General features: G+C 38.2%; 1 protein-coding gene across 24 annotated transcripts in view; it reads left to right on the forward strand.

Annotated features, from left to right (window-relative positions):
* The window catches only part of DST (dystonin), a 520,502-nt gene that overhangs the window by 326,356 nt on the left and 169,279 nt on the right, over positions 1 to 24,867 (forward strand). For 17 of the 24 annotated variants that reach the window (XM_038771967.1, XM_038770592.1, XM_038770756.1 and 14 more), the window contains 7 exons: positions 24 to 107; positions 2,016 to 2,123; positions 2,445 to 2,543; positions 13,622 to 13,753; positions 17,330 to 17,418; positions 17,969 to 18,101; positions 19,192 to 24,678. In XM_038771967.1, coding sequence (XP_038627895.1) covers positions 24 to 107; positions 2,016 to 2,123; positions 2,445 to 2,543; positions 13,622 to 13,753; positions 17,330 to 17,418; positions 17,969 to 18,101; positions 19,192 to 24,678 — 6,132 coding nt within the window. Of the gene's footprint in view, positions 1 to 23; positions 108 to 2,015; positions 2,124 to 2,444; positions 2,544 to 7,232; positions 10,020 to 10,612; positions 12,527 to 13,621; positions 13,754 to 17,329; positions 17,419 to 17,968; positions 18,102 to 19,191; positions 24,679 to 24,867 lie in introns of those variants that run through there. The other 7 variants (XM_038771577.1, XM_038771614.1, XM_038771668.1 and 4 more) reach the window with 3 other exon arrangements.

The following is a 24,867-nucleotide window of genomic DNA, read 5'->3' on the forward strand; positions in this document are numbered from 1 at the left end:
TTTTGTTCTTATGTATTTAATAGATGCTAGTGTCTGAAATTGAAATGAAACAGAATAAAATGGATGAATGCCAAAAGTATTCAGAACAGTATGCAACTGCAGTCAAGGTAAGTATTGCTTATAAATGAAACTTGGATAATAAATTTGTAGTCTCATTGGGTAGCCTCTGAAAGTGTCTGCTATACTCCCTCTCAACAATATTTCCCTATATGTACTTGGATATTCTCTGCTGTAGCTTTAGTTGGGAAAGGAATATGTTCTAGTTCAGATGCCCCAAATACCCTGGTGTTTCAGGTGCCCAAAACACCAGAGTGGATACTGCTTTTAAAGTTTGTAATTTTCCCTTGTGACTGTCCCAATTTCTAGGGCTTTTTCTGAACCAATTTGGATTAAAGGGCAAATATATATCTACATCGATTCATTCATTCAGTTGTATTTTTTGAGTGCCTACTGTGTGCAGAGCACTGTACTTAGTGCTTGGAAAGTACAATACAGCAATAAAGAGAGACAATCCCTGCCCACAATGAGCTCACAGTCTAGAGGGGAGGAGACAGACATTAGTATGAATAAACAGGAATCAATATAAATACATAAAATTATAGATATATACTTATATAAATAAGTGCTGTGTGGTGGGGAGAGGGGAAAAGAACAAAGAGAGTGAGTCAGGGTGATGAAGAAGGGAGTGAGAGATGAGGAAAAGTGAGGCTTAGTTAGGGAAGACCTCTTGGAGGAGGTGCGCCTTCAGTAGGGCTTTGAAGGGGGAGAGTGATTGTCTGGTAGATTTGAGGAGGGAGGGTGTTCCAGGCCAGAGGTAGGACGTGGGTCCGGGGTTGGCAGTGAGACAGGCAAGATTGAGGCACAGTGAGAAGGTTAGCACCAGAGAATTGGAGTGTGCAGGCTGTGATGTAGAGGGAAAGAACAGAGTTAGGTAGGAGGGGGCAAGTTGATGGGGAGCTTCAAAGCCAGTAGTGAGACTTTTTTGTTTGACATGGAGATTTTGAGGAGGGGGTAGTGACATATCCCCCTGGCCTGGAATGTCCTCCCTCCGCACACCCGCCAAGCTAGCTCTCTTCCTCCCTTCAAAGGCCTACTGAGAGCTCACCTCCAGGAGGCCTTCCCAGACTGAGCCCCCTCTTTCCTCTCCCCCTCCCCATCCCCCCCACCCTACCTCCTTCCCCTCCCCACAGCACTTGTATATATATTTGTACAGATTTATTACTCTATTTTACTTGTACATATTTACTATTCTATTTATTTTGTTAATGATGCGCATCTAGCTTCTGTTTATTCTCATGCCTTGACACCTGTCCACATGTTTTGTTTTGTTGTCTGTCTCCCCTTTCTAGACTGTGACCCTGTTGTTGGGTAGGGACCGTCTCTATATGTTGCCAACTTGTACTTCCCAAGCGCTTAGTAGAGTGCTCTGCACACAGTAAGCACTCAATAAATACGATTGAATGAATGAATGAATATCCTGAACATTTCTATAGAAAGATAATCGAGGCACTGGAGTGGGGAGAGGCAGGAGGCTGGGAGGTCAGAAAGGAGGCTGTTGCAGTAATCTAAGTGGGATAGGATGAGTGATTGTATCTCTGATCTATCTACCTATATATCTATCTATAACTTTCATATCCATATGCAGAGAGAGAGAGAGATTAGATGGACAGATTTTGGAAGCCATTCTAATGCTATAACCCCATCTCTTATCCATTCATAGTAACAAGCTAGGAGGAGCTGTGTATCCATAGTATTGTGGACTCCTAGAAAAGCTGGAAAATTCATTGACCTATTGAAAAATTCATGGACCCTCCAACTTCAAATCATGTTATTCACTGGATCCAGTAAATTGTAATTTAGCCTCACCGCCCTGAAGTTGTTGCTCATTATACAGATATGCTAAGTTTTTACTTCTACTAAATTGCAAATACAAACAAAATAACATCTGAGGCCCTGCGTTCTGAGATTGCTTTTAGATATTCCATTTTAATTTGCTTTAAAACTTTATCACACAGGACTATGAACTACAAACAATGACCTATCGGGCCATGGTAGATTCCCAACAAAAATCACCAGTGAAACGCAGAAGAATGCAGAGCTCAGCTGACTTCATTGTACAAGAGGTACAATAATTTTTTTTTAATTAAAAAGCATGTAGCCGTTAAAGGATCTTTACATATGCATCTTCTTTTAAATAAGTACTACTTGTCATGTAACTGTTGGGGCATGAGAAAAATGTTATATTCTTCAACTACAAAGCACATTATTGAGCAGCAGCATTGAGTTCATTCTTTATGCAGTGGGCTTACATTGTTCAGAAGTGTAACTGTGCCTGTGACTTCGTCAAGGTTAAATCATTTGAAAGTTGTAGTTGAACTCCACTGAAAACCTTTAAAGACAGTAGGAATGTTGTATTTTCATTTTGTTCTTTTCTTGTCTTATAGTTCATGGATTTACGAACCCGCTATACTGCTTTGGTTACTCTAATGACTCAGTACATTAAATTTGCTGGGGATTCTTTGAAAAGACTAGAGGAAGAAGAGGTAATCCTTAAATATGAAACATTAATCAGAAAAAATTAAATGCTGATAAATCCTAACATAATTTTATTTGAAGATGAAATTCCTTGAATTCTTAGTGGAATAAGGTGTTTGCAAGTTTTGAGGTTTAATTGGACAGTCATCAATTATCAATTACTCAAATTCTGTACTGAATACCAAATGGTGAACTAAATATTCTTTTTACTAGAAATTAATAGATAATACAAGATCTTTTTCTTAAAAAAGCAGAGGAAAATGTGTTTTTGATTTCTTTTTCATTTTTCCTTTGGGAATTATATATGCCAAATTTTGCATATTTAAACAGATTAAATTTACACATTTAAAAGGCTTGCAAGTTATTTTCAATTTCTCATTTAGTAAAATGTGCATTTCCATCTTGTTGGCAATGCCATAGCCTTCAGTGTAAAAAAAAATATTGCCTTAAAGTCAGTGCTTTGGGGTTGTAAAAATAGAAAACCTGACCACCCTCCTAGTTCTGGATTTCTTTAGGCTACTAACGCTCCCTTGCCAAAGTTGCATCTTTTGGATGACATTGGGAAGTATAAAAAGTAAATTTGAGATTGTAAATATCTCTAAGAGCCTTCTTGAAAGGTGATGCATTCTAGGGATGAACATTTACTCAGTAAATAGAGTCCTCAGTTGCTTTTACAACGTATTGCATAAAGGAATTTCTTCTTTAAATTAGTCATAGATCAATTCCTGTTCATTTATAGTATTTATTCGCTGTTCTTTTCTTTCATCTTTTTTTATGTGTTGATTCTTTGAAGGACAGTACCCATTCTGAATATCTGAGGTGCCTAAATAAAATAATATGCAAATGGTATTGTTATTAAAGAAGTCTAGCTATGCACATTCAAGAAGTATTAGCTTCAAAGAATTGAATCACATGATTTTATTTCCAAAGAAATGGTGGGAGAAGGAAGCAATTTGGTGCTACTCTTTAAGGACCATCTGACCTTTTTATAAACATCATAATTGGCAGTGAATATCTGTATAGCATAAACATAGTTGCATTTTTTGCTAACTGTGACAAGTCTGGATGACTTCATCGTTTATATAGACTTTAAATTATATAAATGCAATGAGACAGAAAAGTAGATCGTGCATTTAAAAAAATAAAAACAACAGCACAAATCTCCAAAAGGGTCTGGTTTCTTAAAGAGATGTACTTTTTCTATCTTTTTCTATTTACTTACCGCAGAACAGACTAAAATGTATAAAATATCAGGATAAATCCTGCAGTTTTAAAACTGTAACACTTAAAATAGATATGGATTATAGTTGGAAGTTTTGGGGTATGAATATATTCAGGATAAACACTATATATATTGTGTTGTGTAACGCAACATATATATATATATATGGGTTAAAAAGAAAAACTTTCTTAAGAACTAATGAATTTGACTGTCGGGAATGGTTTCTTTGCTACACAGTGTTACATTTTTGTAATCTATTTTGGTCTGTTCAGTGTTGTGGCTTAAATTTTTTATGTAACAAAATCCAAATGCTAGCTCTCTACTAACTATGATGTCTAATTACAAAATCGTATTATTAGCCTTCCTTTGTAATCAAGCTACCATTTAGATAATACTTCTAAGCCTTAATTAGTAGAAGTCATTTAAAGGAACACATTACATTTTAACATTTTGTTCTCAACAACTGATTGTGTCTTCAAGAGTGTCATGTATGAAATGAGAATGATTTTGGCTCGCTTTCCTTTCATTATGAAGTATAATTTAATTTTAGTCTGAATTGAAGTATGTGCACTATTATACTTAGAACTTCCCAGAAGAGGCAAATTTCCAGACATCAGTGCAAGCAGCCGATATTTGTGAAGACCCTAAATACAAACAAATAATGGATTTAAAACCAAATAATTACCAGAAGTGTTTTTACAGGAAATTAGAAATTTTCAGAAAAATGTCTCCCATTTTGATATTGAGAACAACTACACTAAACTGGGGAACAAAATCCCAATGTTTGGTGCCCATGATAAACTAAAACCAGTTTCTAGTAAACTAAAAATACCTGAAGAAGAAAGAAGGTAGGATTAGACTGCATCTGCAAGAAGACATAAAGGTATTTTCTGGTAAACCTTAGAAAACCACTGACTTTTTGGCAAGTATTAATCATGACTCTAATGCATCTGAAATGTATTTGTGTACAATGATTGATAACAATTTCAAAAAGAATAATCAAGAAGCCACTGATGGAATAACTATGGTAAGGGATGCAGTAACAAAAGAATTATTGCAGGTACATATGGAAGCAGCACAGGAGCTTAATGAAAACAAAACCCTTTTAAGAAATGAAACAGGAGAACTTCATTCAGAAGGAAATGTAGGAGTATGTTCGATATCTCAGTTGGAGGTAATGAACAAAAATAGTTTAGCCTCAGAAATTATGTGTATCATGGATGTTTCCAAAAGGCCATGCATTCCTGTTTCTATAAGTCGCCCTAATCAAGTTTTACAAAAAAAGGAATCAAGTCTTTATGAAGGTAGAAATTGAATTTCTGCAGATTCCATAGACAGAGAACTTCAAAAGAAGGGGCATTTCTATGAAAGAACTAAAGAAGTCACATGAAGCAGCATGGCTAAGTGGAAAGAGCGCGGGCTTTGGAGTCAGAGGGCATGGGTTTGAATCCCAACTCTGCCAATTGTCAGCTGTGTGACTTTGGGCAAGTCACTTAACTTCTCTGTACATTCATTCATTCATTCAATCGTATTTATTGAGCGCTTACTGTATGCAGAGCACTGTACTAAGTGCTTGGGAAGTACAAGTTATGCCTTGTAATATGCCTCAGTTACCTCATCTGTAAAATGGGGATTAAGACTGTGAGCCCCCGTGGGACAACCTGATCACCTTGTAACTTCCCCAGCACTTAGAACAGTGCTTTGCACATAGTAAGCACTTAATAAATGCCATTATTATTATTATTATGAATCAAACATAAATCCAAAGCAAATGAAAAGAGGTGGTCCAGGCAAAGCGGCTATATTACGCTTAATTGTTTCGGCTAAGAAAAATGATCAAACCCACGGGAAAGGTAGGAAAGGGTCGACAGAAGTAACAAGGGAAATAAAAAAATGATAGTATTGATTATACTGATGCCATTCAAGTGAGACAGTGTAGAAATGAGTTTTATTCTACCAATAAAGAAGCAAAACAAATGCAGTGAAGGTGATGATGAATTGTTAGCAAGGCACCAAACTGCAAATGATGAACTGTCAGTGAAAGAAGAAGTTTTTCTTAGGGAAGATTTTTTTTTAGATTCAGAACAGGAGCTGGGAGAGAAAATGTTTGAAAATGACAGCGTAAATAGTGAAGAAAATTTGACTCAAGGCAAAACTGCACTTTTAGAAAATATATCCACTTGCTTTGAAATTCAGAAGTTGACTGTTACAGATGGAGAAATGACCAAATATCATCAAAGACTTGTGTCCCCGACCGCACTATCATATAAGAAAGATTGTAATGTCCAATTTCCCATAGTTGGTAACAAAGGCTTTCAGAAGACTTATAACCAAGAATCATTGAAAAACATGATTAGTGAACAAGAGTGTGTAAATAAATTTCCTGGCAAAATTAATGAAGAGAAAAGGATTAGGAAAATAGATAAGGTATGCAGAGTATCTTTAATATAAATTAAACTCTTAAAATCACACAAAACTTGTTAGAAAAATAATAAGCCAGCTGAAATGAATATGATCAGTTTGCCTGATTTTCAGTTGATTGTGAGCAACTAACATCATTTTGATATGCAAATCAATTTAACATAGAATTTTACTTTCTAAATAACCTTTTGTATCTTGTTTTTTTAAAACGCAACTTATTTGCTAGGCTCCCAGCTGATAGTGGTTTTCATTTTATGTAAGAGATTCATAATCAAAATTACAGTTTGATTATCTATACATATGTATGCAAACATTGGTGGATTCAATATGACCCAATAAGTATATGAAATTGACACAATGTTTATTCAACAAAAATCTCTATATAGTTATGTACACTCAAGATAGGTGCTCTCAATCTGGATTTCTCAAGTTAAAATAAAGTCACAGAAAGAATCTGCAAGTATATATCTTGTGAGTAAAAAAGGGAACAGAGCTGCCTTTGCATTAGCAACTTCATTAACAAGGAGTAGAATTATGGTGTAATGGTAAGTAGAATTGTACAAAGACTTTTCTGATTGCCAGGTTTCCCAAAGCCTCCCTCTACTCCAGGTGAAAAATCCTTTGTGGTTTCTCCAGATTGGAGAGCTTTACAGAAGTTTGTGTTCATTTGTCAAAGTGAAATGTTTTCTCTTTTCACAGAATTAACCAGTAAGTATTGTGGTTAGCCTTCTTTGTCCCTTGCATGTACTGCCTCTTTTAAGAGGAAGAGCACATGCAAGCAGCTTTCTGTCTTCTCCTAACAAGTCTCCTAAGAGACAAAAAGATTCTTCAGGTCTTCCTTCCATTGTGGATTCTGTTCATGAAGGGTTTTTTTGTCTTCACCTAATGATTGCTTTCTGGAGCTTTCTGTGAGAAGGAAGTGGTGATGGTGGTTGAGCACAAATCCTGCACTTGGTCACAGGCAGCTTTGTAAGTACTTTTAAGCATGTTGTGTTATATTTCACTTGCTGTGTTGGCACAGAACAGATTTGACTCTTAAAAATGTCTCTTGTAGATTAAAAGATGCAGGGAGATGTCTGAGCATGGGGCATATTCAGATCTACTGCAACGTCAAAAGGCCACAGTAGATGAGAACAACAAACTCACAGGAAAGATAAATGAGCTGGAGAAAATGTTAGATGAGATGAAAAGACAGAAGTCCCAGGTAGAGCAAGAACTCCCCAAAGTGAAGGCAGCTGCCGAAAATGAACTGCGGAAGCAGCAGAAGAATGTGGAAGACATTTCTTTGCAAAAAATAAGGGCTGAGAGTGAAGCTAATCAGTATCGTAGGGAACTCGAGAGCATTGTGAGAGAGAAAAAGGAAGCCGAACAGGAATTGGAGAGGGTGAGACAGCTCACGTTAGAGGCAGAGGCAAAAAGAGCTGTCGTTGAAGATAACCTCCGCACCTTTAGGAATCAGCTGATGGAAAACACAGTGACTAGAAGAACACTGGAAGACCACCTGAAAAGGAAAGACTCGAGCCTCAGTGACCTGGAGCAGCAGAAAAATGTGTTGATGGGGGAACTAAGAAGAAAGAAGGAAAATGAAGAAGAACTTCTGAAACTGATGAAGCAAATGGAACAAGACCTTGCATTTCAAAAGAAAGAGGCAGAGAAACAGCTTCAAGAAAAGCAGAAAATCGAAGCTGAGGCTAGAAGGAAAATAACAGAAATTCAGTTTTCCTCATGTAGAGAAAACACGATGCCTATTTATACCTCAGTGCAAGAGCGATTGTGCAGTGTGACCTCAGGTGCTACAGACAGCCAAAATGGGGGAGAAATAATGAAAGCAGAAGAGCTTAAAAAACAGGTAGATGAATTAACTATTGCCAACAAAATGGCTGAAAAAGATATGAAAGAGCTAAAATATGAACTTAATGCCCTTCAGCTCCAGAAAACTTCATCTGAAGAAAAAGCTCGTTTGCTTAAAGAAAAATTGAATGAAACAAATAGTACACTTAGGTGTCTTAAATTAGAATTAGAGAAGAAGGATGAGGTGGAGCAAGGGTATTCACAACAGTTAAGGGAACTTGATAGGCAATTAAATAAAACCACTGACAAAGCTGAAGAAGTAAAGCAAGAAGCCAGTGATCTTAAGAAAATTAAAGAGAATTATGAAGAACAGTTGAAATCTCTTCAGCAGGAAAAAGGAAAACTGAAAAGGGAATTAGATAAGATGACCAGATCACATACCCAAACTGAAATGAATATTCAGTACTTAAATTCACAAGTGAATTCTCTCCAGAATGAGAAGATGCTAGCTAATCAAAGAACACTGTCATGCCAGGGACAGTCAGATCAGTTGACAGAGCGGTTTGAGAAAACCCATGAGCAGTTGCTAGAAAATATCAAAGCAGAGAAAGAAAATAATGAAAAAATCCGGAAGTTGAATGAAGACTTGGAAAGAAGCAATGAGTGGGCTGAAACTTTGAAACAGAAAGTGGATGAGTTAACCAGACAGAATCATGAAACCAAATTGACAATGCAGAAAATCCAGTCTGATTCAGAAAAGATAGTGCTGGAGAAACAGACTATCCAGCAACGATGTAATGTTTTAAAAACTCAGGCAGACAGTTTTAAAGAGCAGCTTCGCAACACAAATGAGCACTTGCATAAACAGACCAAAACAGAACAAGATTTCCTAAGTAAAATCAAATGTCTGGAAGAAGACTTGTCGAGAACCCAGAACTTAGTAAGTGAATTTAAACAAAAGTGTGACCAGCAGAACATTATCATCCTAAACACAGAGAAGGAAGTCAGAAATCTGAATGCTGAGCTTAATGCCTCCAAAGTGGAGAAAAGACTAGGTGAGCAGAAAGCGCAGCTCCAGGAAGCCCATGTTCAAGAGCTAAATAATAGGCTGAAGAAAGTGCAAGATGAATTGCACCTAAAGACTATAGAGGAGCAGATGGCTCACCGGAAGATGGTTCTGTTTCAAGAAGAATCAGCCAAGTTTAAACATTCTGCAGAAGACTTTAGGAAGAAAGTGGAAAAACTCATGGGGTCCAATGTCATCACTGAAAATGACATTTCAGGGATAAAGCTTGATTTTGTGTCACTTCAGAGAGAGAATTGTATAGCTCAAGAGAATGCTAAACTCTATGAAACAGATATTAAGGAACTAGAAGGAAGACTTCAACAGTATCGTGAACAAATGCAGCAAGGGAACTGTACTGAGGCACACCATTACCAAAAATGCCGGAAACTTGAGGAGGAATTGCTTACCCAGAAACGTACCGTTGAGAATTTGAAGCAAAAAATGGATAAACAGATGCAGGAACATGAACATCAGTTACTCTTACTTCAGTGTGGGATACAAAAGAAAAAGGCAGTCCAAGATTGTGCCATCAAACCGGGTTTTGAACGGAAGGTAGATGAGTTTAAGTGCTCCGAAGAACTATCACCTAGAGATATTGAACAGCTTCATCAAAGGGCGCAGTCTCCTCTGTTAAGATGGGCACAGGAACCCCAAGTTTCTCTGAACACCCCATTGTTTCAGTGTGAACCACTAGATGAAAAAGGGTTGCAGAGAGGTACAGAAAAGATTCATAAAGAGGTTCAATTCTGGCTTCCAAGAGTCAAGCAGCCCCTACCAGAAGAAGAAGGCCAACAGTGCTATTCTGAGTATTTTTCTCAAACTAGTACTGAGTTACAAATAACTTTTGATGACTCAAACCCAATTTCCAGACTCTCTGAAAGAGAAAAATTGAGAGAGAAGAGCTTGCACAATTCCAGACTACCTGTTAAATTTCAAGATGACAAATGTGAAATGGAATTAGTGAAACTCATGACACCTTTGGAGGTACACTGTAATATTCATTCTGTGAATGCTCATCATTCTGCTGCCTAGTCTCTCTTTTTCTCTTCTTGCCTCTTTACCTTACCTTTCTTGCTTTCCTATATAGGGTTCACTTTGTAATGCAGAAGCAAAAAATAACATCCTTCCCCTCCACTATTATTTTATAAATTGACCTGAACCTTATTTATCAATGACAATCATGTTTTAAATGTTGGCATTCTATCAATTGAAAGGCAATAGTAATAGTATTTATTAAGCCCTTATTGCACCCATGATTGTCAACATCTATCTTGGAATTGGTATCTGAAAATATAGCATCATTGATAATGTAAAGAACCAATTAGAGAAAATCATTTCTAAACTTTTTAAGCTCTTAGTTTACACACATTCTAGTATTTGTGACAGTAATTAAATTTCATACTCCCAGATTAATTTGATCTGCGTCTAGCCTATTGTTGCTCATAATAACTTTGGTTTGGAATTTTTAGTGTCTCTAGTCTATTTTCTCCTCGAGTAATGCTGTGAATGAGAGTGGAAAATGTGGTATAATTTCTGCAGACTGATTTTCTTACTGTGTCAAAAATTCCTGTTCACAGATAGCTAAGAGCAAGCCTTATGATATGCTTGTGGAAGTCACAAAATTAAACCAAGAAAAGGACACTCTTCTCAATAAAGAAGAATGGATGGCTGAAGAATACAGGACTTCAGAGGGATTTAGGAGAGAAGATGTGTCTAAGATAAATTCTGTCAGTTTAGAGCCAAGGAATTTCCAAGATGCTGACCGGGGTCATCACGAATATCCTTCTAGGGAAAATGACTTCACATTTCAAGGGCTCCGACACAGTGTCACGGCTAGGCAGTTAGTTGAGGTTAAACTTTTAGATGTGGGTACATTTGAACAACTACGCCTTGGTCTGAAGACCGTTGAAGAAGTTCAGAAAAGTCTCAGCAAGTTTTTGACTCAGCCAACTGCAATAGCGGGACTTTATCTCGAGTCCACCAAGGAGAGAATTTCCTTTGCCTCAGCTGCCCAAAAAATAATTATAGATAAAATGATGGCATTGGCATTCTTAGAAGCCCAGGCTGCAACTGGTTTCATCATTGACCCTACCTCAGGGCAAAAGTATTCTGTAGAGGATGCCATCACCAGAGGAATAGTTGATAATGAATTCAAGGTTAGGCTTCTAGAGGCAGAGAAAGCTGTCCTGGGATATTTTTATTCTTCCCAAACATTGTCAGTGTTTGAAGCCATTGAAGCTAGAGTTGTTGAGAGGCAGAAAGGGAAACACATCTTGGAGGCCCAGATTGCCAGTGGGGGAGTTATTGACCCTGTGAGGAGTGTCCGGATTCCCCCAGAAATTGCAGTACAGAAAGGCTTATTGAATAATGCTATTCTGCAATTTCTTCATGAGCCTTCCAGTAACTCAAGAGTTTTCCCCAACCCCAATAACAAGCAAGTCCTCTATTACTCTGAATTACTGAAAATATGTGTGTTTGACCTACAGAGCAAATGCCTCTTGCTTTCATTTGGAGAAAGAAATATTGCGAATCCATCCATAGAGAAAGTTCACAAAATATCTGTAGTTGACATTAAATTAGGGACAGAAATGACTGCATTTGAGGCCTTTCAGCAGAATCTCATTGAGAAAAATACCTATCTCAAACTTTCAGAGCAGCAGTATCAATGGAAAGAGTCTACCTTTTTTGATAATTATGGAAATTCTTCCCATCTGCTGACTGATGTTAAAACTGGAATGCAGTTTAGCATTAATGAGGCTATAGAAGATGGTACAATCGACAGAGCATTGGTGAAGAGGTTTAAGGAAGGCCTCATCACAGTCACAGAGCTTGCTGATACCTTGTTGTGCAGGTTAAAACCCAAGAAGGATTTCAACAGCCCGGTGGCTGGCTACTGGATATCTCACACGGGTGAAAGAATTTCCATCCTTAAGGCTTCACGCAGAAATTTAGTGGACAGAATTACTGCCCTGAGGTGTCTAGAAGCTCAAGTCAGTACAGGAGGCATCATTGATCCACTTACTGGGAACAAATACAGAGTGGCAGAAGCTTTGCATAGGGGGTTAATCGATGACATGTTTGCTACACAGCTCCGGCAGTGTGAGCTAGTATTCACTGGGTTTCTTCATCCTGTCACTAACAAACTGATGACTGTAGTGGAAGCTATGAATGTAAATATCATAAGTAAAGAAATGGGTTTCCGATGCTTGGAATTCCAGTATTTGACAGGGGGTCTGATCGATCCGCAGTCTCACTCCAGAATGTCAATTGAACAGGCTCTCAAGGACAGTGTCATAGATGTCCATATTGCTACGAAGTTGAAAGATGAGAAATCCCACATCAGAAATATCATTTGCCCTAAAACAAAAAGGAAGTTGACTTATAAAGAGGCCTTAGAAAAAGCAAATTTTGACTTCCATACTGGCTTAAGACTCCTGGAAGCGTCTGAGCCTCTAGTGTCTGGAATTTCTAGTCTCTATTACTCTTCCTGAAAGGACAGTTATATTTGTACTTAAGATAACACCCAAGATATTGGACAAATAGCATTTAGAAGTGTTATTGAATTGTCATGTATAACCAACTGTGCACTCATTTTTAGTGTAGTTTTGGAAATAGTGACAAATAAAGAGAGAATGTTGGCTTTCCGAAGACAGTGTATCTGTTATCATGCATTTTGAATTAAGATTAAAATGGCTTAATTACACTTTGAGGCTTGATATTGTTTCTTAGTAGAAGGTGTAAAACATCATGTTGGGATTTACCTTGGGCATGAGATGAGAAGAAGGTTAGTTTAATAAGAGGCCAAGTTCATCGTCACATCTTTTTCCTAAGTTCTCTACCTTCCAACTATTAATATTAATAATTATGTATATCCAGGGAATATTGAAAAGCACTACAGGATAACTGAAATATAAAGTTACTTCTTAGGACTAAACCAGAATTTCACAATATTCCAGACAGCATAAGTGACAAAAACATTATTTTGAAATACTTCATGTACCAACTTAACCTTTACAAACACATAAAATAATATAAATTTACCACCCAGTTGAATTTGGAGTCAAATATTAACAATTCAGTTATATTTAATATGGAGAGATGGCATGTTCAGATTTTATGTGGCAGTTTATTTTTTTTAATTGCTTTCATTCTGTATTCTTCCTAAATGTCATGTGCTTTATGCTTGTAATTTCGAAAATCTTACAGAATTGTTCTATAAAAGTGATTGTGACTGTAATGCTAATGCAAAGGCAGCAACCCGCAGATTCTATATATCTTCTTGAATAAAGACATGATTTTTGGTTTGTCATATTGAGCATCAGCTGGGAGAATTGAGTAATTTTTAAGTTGTGCTATGTAAAGTTGTTTGTCGTACTAGGCTCCATCAAATTTGCCACCAATTTGGATGATACAACTATTTCTAAGTATACAATATTTTTACCGTGTGTCACAGTAGTACACAAGGCTATGGGAGTAAAATAGCTCACTGGCTTTCTGTGATGGTGCTGATTTCACATGTTATTTTCTGAGCAGTAACTTAATTATGTACTCCAATGTATTTTTTTTTTGCTATGCATACCTGCCAGAAGTCAGTACAAGAAGAAAAGAAAGAGCATGTTGAAAAAGCCAAAGACTTACTGAAATGGGTGTCAAATGTGAGCAAGACCCTGAAAGGAGAAGGAGAAAAGTCTGGAAAGAAACCTTTCTCTAAGCAGCAGGTACTCCATGCTCTCTGCAGTTAGGATTACTTCAATTTTGACTGAGTAATCATGGTGTATGCCATAAAAAGAACTGAACTGCTCTGCCTCCTTACCTCCATAGTGGAATCGCCTCAGAGGCTAACTTGCCACAGGGAGACTTGTGTTCTGGGGAAAATTTTCCTGTAGAAAAATTTTCCTGTGGTGTTTGCCTGAAGCTGCACAGGGTAAACCTAAAATTATATTCCAATATAGAATCATACCTCAGTATAGCTTATTCTTGTGTCAGGTAGGCACAATCAATGTTGAAGGAATTGCACAACACCAGCCTCCCCTTCCAGGCCCACTGACCTCAAAATTGCATGCTGGATTTGCAGACTGCATTGTGACCTTCTCCACATTCAAAACTGACCCCCTTCTCTTTTCTCCCCTCTTTCCCCCTCTTCTATTGTCTGCTGTGTGACCTTGGGTAGGTCATTTAACTTCTCTGTGCCTCAGTTTCCTCATCAGTTCCCAGATAAAGACTGTGAGCCCTATGTGGGACAAGGACTGGGACCAGCCCAATCATCTTGTGTCTACCCTAGCACTTAGAACAATGCCTTGTGCATAGTTAATGCTTAACAAATACCACAATTAATATCATTATTATTCCATTCTCAAGTCTCCCAGGCCTCTCCATGATCCCTAGATCCCCTCTCCATGCTGCCACTTCCCTGACTGACAGTGGGGAGTGGGAGAGTCCAAAATTTTCAGTCCTCCCAGTTCTCAATCAGGCAGACCCCCAGGCCCATGAAGAAATAGTCGTGAAGGTACTATTGTTAGATTTCCCTATTAGCTGACAGCCTGTGATAAGATGTTAGGACCATCAAAAAGTGTATGCATGCAGAGGCAGACAGTGTTATGAAGTTGTTGATGGAAGTTTTGATGTGAATCTAAATACCTAAGGGGTCAGTCATCGAAACGAGAGGTGAATTTCCTTTTAGCCAGCATTCCCCAAGCAAGCTAATAAGCAGCACATTATCCATCATGTGCCTGCTGAACTTACCCATTATTTAAGGTCCCCTGGCATTCATCAGGAGTTAGGATGAGCTCCAGAGTGCTGAGGGAGAAGTTACCAACTCTTTTACAGAGCTCTGCACAACATAAGCACTCAATAAATACGATCAATTGATTGATAGTAGATTCCTTCTGTTGTCACTGCTGCTGTTCCTTTGACCCTGTGGCCTAAATGGAGCATAGCGCTGTTGTTTCTGCTGTTGGGAAATAATTCCTCCCCACCTGCCCCAACCTCCAGGGCCAACTGAGTCACACTGATAGCAGCAGATTGGTTGCTGGGTATTGCATTAATGACACAGGTATTCTGTCATCTGCAGTGCTGGTATTGCAGTACAGGTATTGGTTTGGTCTAATTCTGGATGCCTGGCTCTAAAATACACCAGAGGAACAATTAACTCCATAAAGAGCTGGGCATGGTAGAAATCCCATGGATATTCTTATCCCAGATATTGAGCTTTTAGTCTTAGGACTGGAAACTGTGAATCAGTCAATCAGTCAATGATATTATTGAGTACTGACCATATTTGGAGCACTGTACTAAGCGATCAGGAGAATACAACAGAATTAGCATATACGGTCGCTTCCCATAATGAGCTTACAGTCTAAAGGGGGAGACAGGCATTAATATGAATAAATAATTTACAATATATAATTTAAAGATATGTATTGAAGTGCTGAGGGGTCAGTGAGGGGGGAGGATATCAAATATCCAAAAGTCACAGAAGAACCAAATAGATGGGAATTGCTGTGGATCAAAATGTACAGAACTTTTGGATGCAAGAATAATGATGAGGGGAAAAGTGGGGCTTTTTCCCACACAGTTAATCTTCTATTTTTGCTTAGTTGGATAATAGCATTGTTACTTGATAGTGCTGCATTTTTTTCTCTGTGAAAGAAATAAACTCTCATGTGAGAAGAGAGATATGAGCCTGAAGTATCCCCTTCTTTTAGCTGTGCACAAACCACTCCATCTATTACTAGAGGCTTTATAACCTAAATGATGATCCTCTTTGCTACACTGAATGAGACAGAATGATTCCTTTAAAAAAATGGTATTTGTTAAGTGCTCAATATTGGCCAGGCACTGTACTAAGTGCTGGGGTAGATACAAACTAATTAGGTTGGGCACAGTCCATGTCCCACATAGGGCTCACAGTCTTCGTTCCCACTTTACAGATGAGGTAACTGAGGCACAGAGAAGTTAAGTGATTAGTCCAAGGTCACATAGCAACCAAGTGGTGGAGTAGGGATTAAAACCCTACTAGCCACTCTAGCCTACTAGTAGCTCTAGCCACTACGCCATGATGTTTCTCATTATTCCATTGTTTTATCTGTGCCAATGGTGGCTAATCTCGGGGGACATATACGGACAAAGGTAGGACATATTACCTGCTCATGACATGGGTAGAAGAACTTTAAAATATCTTAAAACCTTCTGGTAAAGGTAATGAAATTAAAATTCCTACAAATTGTCCATTATTCTCTTTTTTCTTCCCTAGTATTGAAAAAAAATCTGTTACTACATGTCCTTTCTTTTTGTCCAGTTTGCTAGATCTGTACCTTTGATAATTTACCTTTGTCCAAGAGTAACCCTTTTCCACTTGTGCCTTGGAACGATACATTCAAAGGAGCAAAGGGGCTGTAGAACAACTGTGATGGATGGGGCAGACACTTAAAAGACTAGTGAAAACATGAGTTACACTAATGAGGGAAACATTTACAAGTTTGTGATTTGAGTATTCGCTTATTCCCATTCTGGGGAAATAGATGTTGTGTATGTGTAAACGTCATGTCCCTGCCACCATCTCCCCACCTCTCCAGTGATTTAGCAGCTGATGGAGACCCTGCAGGGCTTTGGAGTGAAGGAAGGCAGGATGTCTTGCCAAGCTAATCCATATTGGAGAAGCATTAGGAGAAGCAGCGTGGCTCAGTGGAAAGAACACGGGTTTTGGAGTCAGAATTCATGGGTTCAAATCCCAGCTCCTCCAATTGTCAGCTGTGTGACTTTGGGCAAGTCACTTAACTTCTCGGTGCCTCAGTTACTTCATCTGTAAAATGGGGATTAAGACTGTGAGCCCCCTCCGGGGGACAACCTGATCACCTTGTAACCTCCCTAGCATTTAGAACAGTGCTTTGCACATAGTAAGTGCTTAATAAATGCCATCATTATTATTATTATATTGCTGCTCATGATTTGTCTTTGGAATGGAGATTGAATCATGTTGGGACTGAAGTTAAAATTTGTAGTTTTAGCCTCAAACTATGGTCTCAAGCTCCAGAGCACGTATTGCTCATGGAATTCCTGTTTGAAAATATCGAGAAAAAATCTTTCTCCAAGATTACCCCACTAGTTGTGTTTGGGTTTTCTTTGAAGACCCAGGTTTCCTGAAGAGATGGAGTTTTGTTTTTTGAGTTTATCTTTTTTTAAGCTAACAGCAATAGTGTGTTTCCAGTTGTGCCAGGAGAGAAAAGTGATTACTGGCTAGAAGTGACTCAATAAACCTTGCTGTAAGAGTCATATTTCCTCTCTTTGCCTTTCAGATTTCCAGTGAAGAAATATCAGCCAAGAAAGAACAAATATCTGAAGCATTACAAACTGCTCAATTATTTTTGGCTAAGCACAGTGACAAGTATGTTGTTTCTTATTCATTATATTATAGTTGCTTAAGCCAAGGAAGCACACTTAATAGCTCTGCAAATGAACTGAAAGACTGAAATATCTCACACTGCAGCCCTATCATCCTTATGATCTGTATTCGTGTGGCTCAGTGGAAAGAGCCCGGGCTTTGGAGTCAGAGGTCATGGGTTTGAATCCCAGCCCTGCCACGTATCTGCTGTGTGACCTTGGGCAAGTCACTTAACTTCTCTGAGCCTCAGTTACCTCATCTGTAAAATGGGGATTAAGACTGTGAGCCCCATGTTGGACAACCTGATCACTTTGTATCCCCCCCCAGCGCTTAGAACAGTGCTTTGCACATAGTAAGCGCTTAACAAATGCCAACATTATTATTATTATTCATTCACAGTTATTTAATACACTCTGATCCCTATCTTTATGTAAATATGAACTAGCAAAATATTATTCTTTCTATTTCCATACGATTTTGTTTAGAGGAAAACAATTCAGTTTTGTAATGAAAACCAACCCAACGATTTACTTTCACTCTTGCTTTGTTTCAGAATGACAGATGAAGAGAGGCGTGAAATGGAAAAACAAGTTAAATCCCTTGAAGGTTGCAATTTGTTATTCAATGAAACTCTAAAACAACTGCAGGATTCACAAATAGTGAGAGATGAAGAGGTGGAGGAGAAGGTAATATACTGCTGGACATGACTTGGTGTTCTATTGTGCTACTTTTTTGCATCTTTGTTTTGAATGCAAGTTGTTGAGAATCACATTAGTGATGAAGGAAGAATAAACCTTGAATTATATGTTGTAAAAAAAATTCAGCAGAGTGCAATTGGAACCTTGTAGGTTTCAAGGTCACTCAGTCACATGCAATCTTACTGAGCTGATCATCAGAACTTTCATAAAAAATACTTTTAATATGTGCCTTGCACAGTGCAAGATAAATTACTCGTTTCTTAATTATATTCATTAGAAACCATTTCTGCTATTAGATAAGTACTTATTGCCAGAATATCACACTTCATAGTAGGCAGAACTAATCTCTGAAAAGTCAGTATTTAGAGCTAATCTTGGAATTTGCCAGCACTTGTAATGAAGTCGTCACATGCTGTAGATTGGTGTCCTTGCTAACTGATCAGGAATAAACAGAAATATTTTTCAATTTGGTCTAAATCTGAAACAGTTGCCCCAGGTACTATGTATTGTTATGTTCCTGAACAAGGAGGGTCAGTGTTCTTTAAATGTTCTTTATTGTATATTTCATTTAACTCCCCTAACCCATGAAATTTTTTCCACACCAACTAATTTCAATTTTGGGGTGCTGAACGGTTTTATCTGGTTCCATAGTTTTGAGTGTCTGTATGCTGTAAACATGAAAAGCACGGTGTTTGGAATCACATTCTGTGTCTGTTCATCTAACCTCACCCAGATGCAGAAAGCATGATGGTTTGCCTTCTAGGTGTTTGCTCTCTTCTCTCCTGATCATCGTTTACTCTGCTGGGTCTTTACTAACTCTTTTTATGTATATGGAGGTAGATTTTCAATTTGCAGATGCATGTTGATTTTAAAGCTTTTACTGCATCCTATGCTGTTGAATAGATCACTGACATAGATCACTTGCACATATGAGCTGCCTAACATTCACAACATTGCTGCACTGTGGTAAGTAACCAATTTTTTAATTCAGATCTTTTGATTTAAAAAGCCCTTTGTAAAATGGTGTTATCCCTTAAAAAAAGCAATCATATTTAATATGATTTTTTATTGCTTTTAGGTGGACAGAGTGATTGCTGGTGTCCTTGATCAGACAACTGGAGAGGTTCTCTCAATCTATCAGTCGATTTTAAATGGTCTTGTTGATTATGACACTGGCATTAGGTTACTTGAGTCTCAGCTTATTCTTTGTGGCATCATTTCACCAGAATTAAGAAAGTCCTTTAGTCTGCAAGAAGCTGCAAGTCATAAACTTATTGATGAACAGATTCTATGTCAACTTCAGCCACTGAGCAAAACTAAGGAAATGATTTTGGCTGCCTCACCTACAACACTTTCAGTTATAGATGCTTTGAATAAAGATCTGATTCCCGAATCTATGGCCATCAGAATTCTCGAGATTCAGCTTTCCATAGGGTACCTCGTTCTTCCAGCAACCAGAGAGCATCTAACCTTAAAGAAGGCTTTCCAAAGGAATTTGGTTTCTGCAACCATATTTTCAAAGCTTTTGGACAGGCAAAGCATGTGCAAAGACCTCATTGATCCCAACACATTTGAGAAGATCTCTCTTACAGAGATGGTGCAAAGGAGTATCTTCCATGAAGAGACTGGGATGAGACTTTTGTCTGTAAGACCACATGAAGGAGGTAAAATAACACTGAAATGTGGAAGGAAGATGAACATCTTCAGAGCGGCCCACGAAGGTCTTATCAGCCGAGAGATCATGTTTAGGTTGATTGGTGCGCAGCTTATTTCTGGTGGCTTGGTTGATAGTGATTCTGGGCAGAAGATGACGATTGAAGAAGCTGTCCAGGAAGGGGTAATTGACCCAGATACTGCGAATAGTATTCTCATTCATCAAGTGCAAACAGGTGGAATCATAAGTTCAAACCCAGCCAAACGTTTAACTGTCGATGAAGCCGTTCAGTGCAATTTAATATCATCCAGCAGTGCACTTTTGATACTAGAGGCACAACGAGGTTATGTGGGGCTCATTTGGCCTCAGTCTGGTGAAATTTTTCCCACATCATCATCCTTACAGCAGAGATTGATCACCAGTGAACTGGCATGCAAAATGCTGGATGGCAGGCAGAAAATAGCTGCACTTTACATTCCAGAAACTTCTCAAGTTATTAGCCTAGATCTTGCTGCACAGTTAGGTGTTCTAGGTGAAAATGCAGTGTCTATTTTGAAGAATGTGATTCTTCCTGATAAAATGCCAGAGGTAGAAGGCTTGGAGCTTCCCCACAAAAGTGTTGGAAGATGGTTGTCCCCTTATGAATTCCAACAGTCTGTATTATATGAATACACAGAAGAAGAATTTTCAGCTAGAGAAGAGCAAGAGAAAACTCGGAGCTTTGAGCAAACTCAAAAAATATTCCTCTCTTATTTGATGATAAACAGCTACATGGATGCTAACACTGGAGAAAGGCTCTTGTTGTATGATGGTGACTTGGAAGAAGCCATCAATATGTTATTAGAAAGTGGTTGTACGATATTTTCTCCAAAAACAGTGAAAGAAGAATTTAGCAGTATTAATCTAAGTGGGGCTGGAAAAGCCTCATTTAGTAGAGCTACAGATAAAGGGATGCCTGATGTTATGGTTTCACCCAGTAGTGTAGAAGAAAGCTCTGATGTAGAGGGAGAGAATGGAGGCACCATTCGGAATGGAAAATACACAGTTAATAATGAGTTTCAAAAGATGGGAAACAGTTTGGTTACAAGAAATGTTGACCATCCAGAATGTGATACACTTACTCCCTATGAAACTGAAAGCCAGTTTAATTTTCCCAATCTGTGTGTCAGAATGAATTTAACCCAGCATGAAAAGGGAAAGAGTAGCAGTCTTAGCTATGATGAAGAAAATGTAGTTAACAATTTACAACAATACTATGAACAAAGCCAAGTAGACATAGCTGAGTATGTTGATAAATATGACCAGCACTCAGGAAAGATTCAGCAGAATTTTCTGGAGTGCTCAGGTAAAAGTGACTTAACAAAACTTGACCATCATGCATTGAGGGTCCTGAATAAAGCAGCAAACCAAGATAACCAAAACACAAATGCTAACTCTTTTGAGGGATCTCGAAGTAGAAATGATTTGTTATGTAATGAAAAAGTAAGATCCATTCAGGGAAATGGTAATGATATTTCTATATCAGAGAACAGGTCTTCCATTCATCAATTCAGTGATAAGCCCATGCTACCTGATCAAAAAAAAAGTGATTTTCAACATAGTTTTGAGCTTTTAGACAGAAAAGATTCAAGCATTAGTTTTCTGGAAAGACAATGTGAAAAAGATTCATTAAGCGATGAATGTACCATTCAACTGAAAAACCATAATGAAAACCTTGCCATTTCACAGTTAGTAGGAAGTAATAATAATGGCATTAAAACCCTTGAGGTTTTCCAACTGGAAGGTGAAAACAAGTGGAGTAATTCACAGCTTTGGGAGGATGCGCACTTGTTGACTTTTATGGATGATTCCAGCATAGCTGATAGGGATGGAACCCCTCAACTTGAAGTAACTGGCAGTGATAATGACTATGAAACTTCATTGCTTGATGATTATGACAGTGACAGTAGTGATGATGATGATGAGGTCTACGATACTCCAGGCTTAGAAGATGATGATCACGATTCTGTGCTTCTTGAAGGTGATGACTGTGATGGCCTGAAACCCGAAGACTGTGAAAACCTGCAAAATGAATGGGTCAGCACCCATCAGCCTGAAGATGGTTATAGTGACCTTTCAAAAGGGGATATAAGTGATCTAATGGGCCAGGGGGCAATAGCTGAGTCAACAAACTGTCAAGAAGCATCACGGTCTTCCCAAGACTGTTTCACAGGTGTCAAAGAGGCTGGATTGTGTTCTGGTGAAAGAAAACAATTAACGTCAGTCATTGCAGTTATGGATGATGACCAATTCCGGGAAAGCATATTGGAAGAAGAAAGCACAAGTTACTCAGAAGACTATGACACCGAATCATCAGTTACTCTAGAATGTGAAGAAAGCATGAGGATCCTTAGTGCTTCATTGAAGTTAGATGACTCTGGAAATCGGGAAGGTAGAAGTGAGGAACATGAAACTCAAGCAAAGGACAGTGTTGAAGCTTCTCAAAGTGAATGTGTAGAAGATGGCAGAAAGGATGGTAATGGAAAAGGTGAATGTGTTGATTATGGTCAGGTGATTGATAAGTCTGTATCTTGGGACAAAGATAGAAAAGTTATTGCTGCCCAATTGGGTGTAGATTCTATTGAAAGGGAAAGGAATGTTGAAAATAATCATAGTGTAGATAATATGAAACGTTCTGATGAAATTCAGAGTTATTTAGTAGGGATATCAGAAGTTAGTAGTGTTTTACAGTTAGAAGGGACTGGTGGAAAGAACTTAAATCATAAAGGAAGTGTTCTTACAGCATCCCCAAACAGTCCCGAATATTTAATTAAAAGCAGAGAAAGACAGCTAAATACTGAACAGGCTCATGAGGGCTTTCAAGAAAATAAATATACATTACAAAACATCAGTGAAAATGAGTCAGAAAAAATCCCTGGTATAGATGGAAGGCCTTCTGGCAAAGAAACACCTTCCATTTCACAAAAGCAAAACCCAACTTATGAATTTGATAATACCGCTACAGTGGATATGGAGGGGGAGCCTTTAGTTTTATCTGCATCTGTTATTAAAAAAAAGGGTGAAGATCAGTCCTTTGAAAACATTACATCTCAGTCCACCTTGCCTCTTTTAGAAAGCATAAGCGCTAATCATCACATACTCAAAAACCAAGATTGCCCAAGTCGTGAAACAAGTGATCTAATTCAAGGGAGACATGGAAAGAATATCATCCTTGTGGAGAAAATCTTAATTCAAAAAAATCACTCAGATGACCAAAAAAGCAAAGTAGAAAATGATAAAAGACCTGGGATTATCCTTAATGAAAGTCAAGGTGATAATCTTGATTCATCTCCTGAATCACAAATCACAAGAAATGAAAAATGCGTTAAGAAAGAAAAAGTCCAAGAAACACCCAAATCAAACATGAATCTAGAAAATGACTCAACAACTAAACAAACTTTTGCAGTTAATGAAATGGCCCATAATTTGGAAAGCACTGGACAAAATTTTGATGCATCTGCAAATAAAAGTGGCAGTGCTAGGGAAGACAATGCTAGCGAAGGTCCTAGTGAAAGTAGTAAAGGCTGCTCTGATCTTTTCTGTGATGAAACTAAGGAAGAGCTTGATCTTTTCTCCTACTTAAAACAGTGTGCCAGAGGCATGAAAATAGGAGGCATCTCTACCTGGAATCAGGGTGATCCTTGTTACAACCAGATAACTGTAGAAGAAGCGGCCCCATCAGAATTAAACTTGAATGAACACATTCTTGTTTGCCCACCTGCACTTATAACAGATGAATGCATAAATCCAGGAGATATTGGAACCAAAATAGAAGCAGTAATCCTCACCCAGGGTACTGATGTACCTCAGGACATATCAGTGAATGAAATAGCCAATAGTCATGCGTTTACTGTTCAGGAAAGAAACTCAGGAGGCATTGTTGATATTTCACAGAGTGTGCCTGAAAGCATTGAGACCCAAATTTCAGAGTCACCACTTAAAACTGTGAATGTCAAGGGTGGAAACATAGTGGTTTTACAGGTAGAAAGGGAAACCTTATTTTGCACAGCTGACATAAGGAATGATAAAAGCAGTAATATTTCTGACACAGAGACCCCATTTTTGGAAAATAACATCAGTAAAGAGGGAATTGGTCACCAACTCCTCGGAGAACAAATCCTGCCTGTGAAGGAAATGCAGACTCCCGATTCATCCGATGTAATAACTGAGGAACTGAAGGAGATTGTGAAGAGCAGGTCAAAGGAAAGCCAAATTTTCCACAAAGAGGAAGAAGAGACTTTATCATACTCTGACACAAACATTTTATTGCAAAACTTACTTAAAATGGTTGGCATCACACATGTGGCATGTAATCCTAATAAATCCAGTGGCTCTCAGACAAATGATGATTCTACAGCTTCATTAATAACTGAATCTTCTGAAATAAACGGAGACGATCAGGCTAACTCCTCTCTTTCTGGGCCTGTAAATCAAAGCCCCGATCTCCTTCTTGATATTCTGAAGCAAAACCAGAAGGCTGCATGGGCATTTGAAATGAGGAGTGAGGAGAGGGGGAATGCCATTGCCCCAGGAAAAATGGACATTACGTCCAAATTAATTCCATTGCTTGCTGATGAACATTCTTCAAGATTTGAAGATTTGGTTGGTGGTTTGGCAAAAAAAATGTTGGATAATTCTCAGAATAAAGATGGACAGATGGACAGAAATGATGAATTTAAACACAAAGCAAATGGCCACTCTCCCACTTCAGAAGAATTGCCAATGATTGGAAAAGGGCATACTACAGAAAGTGAATCTTCAAACCGTGATGGGAACTTTCAGAGCAGCCATCAACTGGAGAATTTAAGCACCACCTCAGAAAGCATTTCAGAATCCAAAGAAGTTACTTCTGGAGACAGTCCACTGGGCAAAGTAAGTCTTTTTGAATGGAGGATTCTAATAGTAATAATAATATTGGTAATATTTAAAGAACTGCCTATTTTCCAAATGCTGGAGGAGATAAAAGATAATCAGGTCAGACACAGTTCCTGTCTCACAGGATGCTCACAGTCTAAGGTGTGGGGGAACAGGTATTGAAATCCCATTTTCCAGATAAAGGAA

Source organism: Tachyglossus aculeatus, chromosome 1, assembly GCF_015852505.1.
Source record: "Tachyglossus aculeatus isolate mTacAcu1 chromosome 1, mTacAcu1.pri, whole genome shotgun sequence".
Classification (NCBI taxonomy): Eukaryota; Metazoa; Chordata; class Mammalia; order Monotremata; family Tachyglossidae; genus Tachyglossus; species Tachyglossus aculeatus.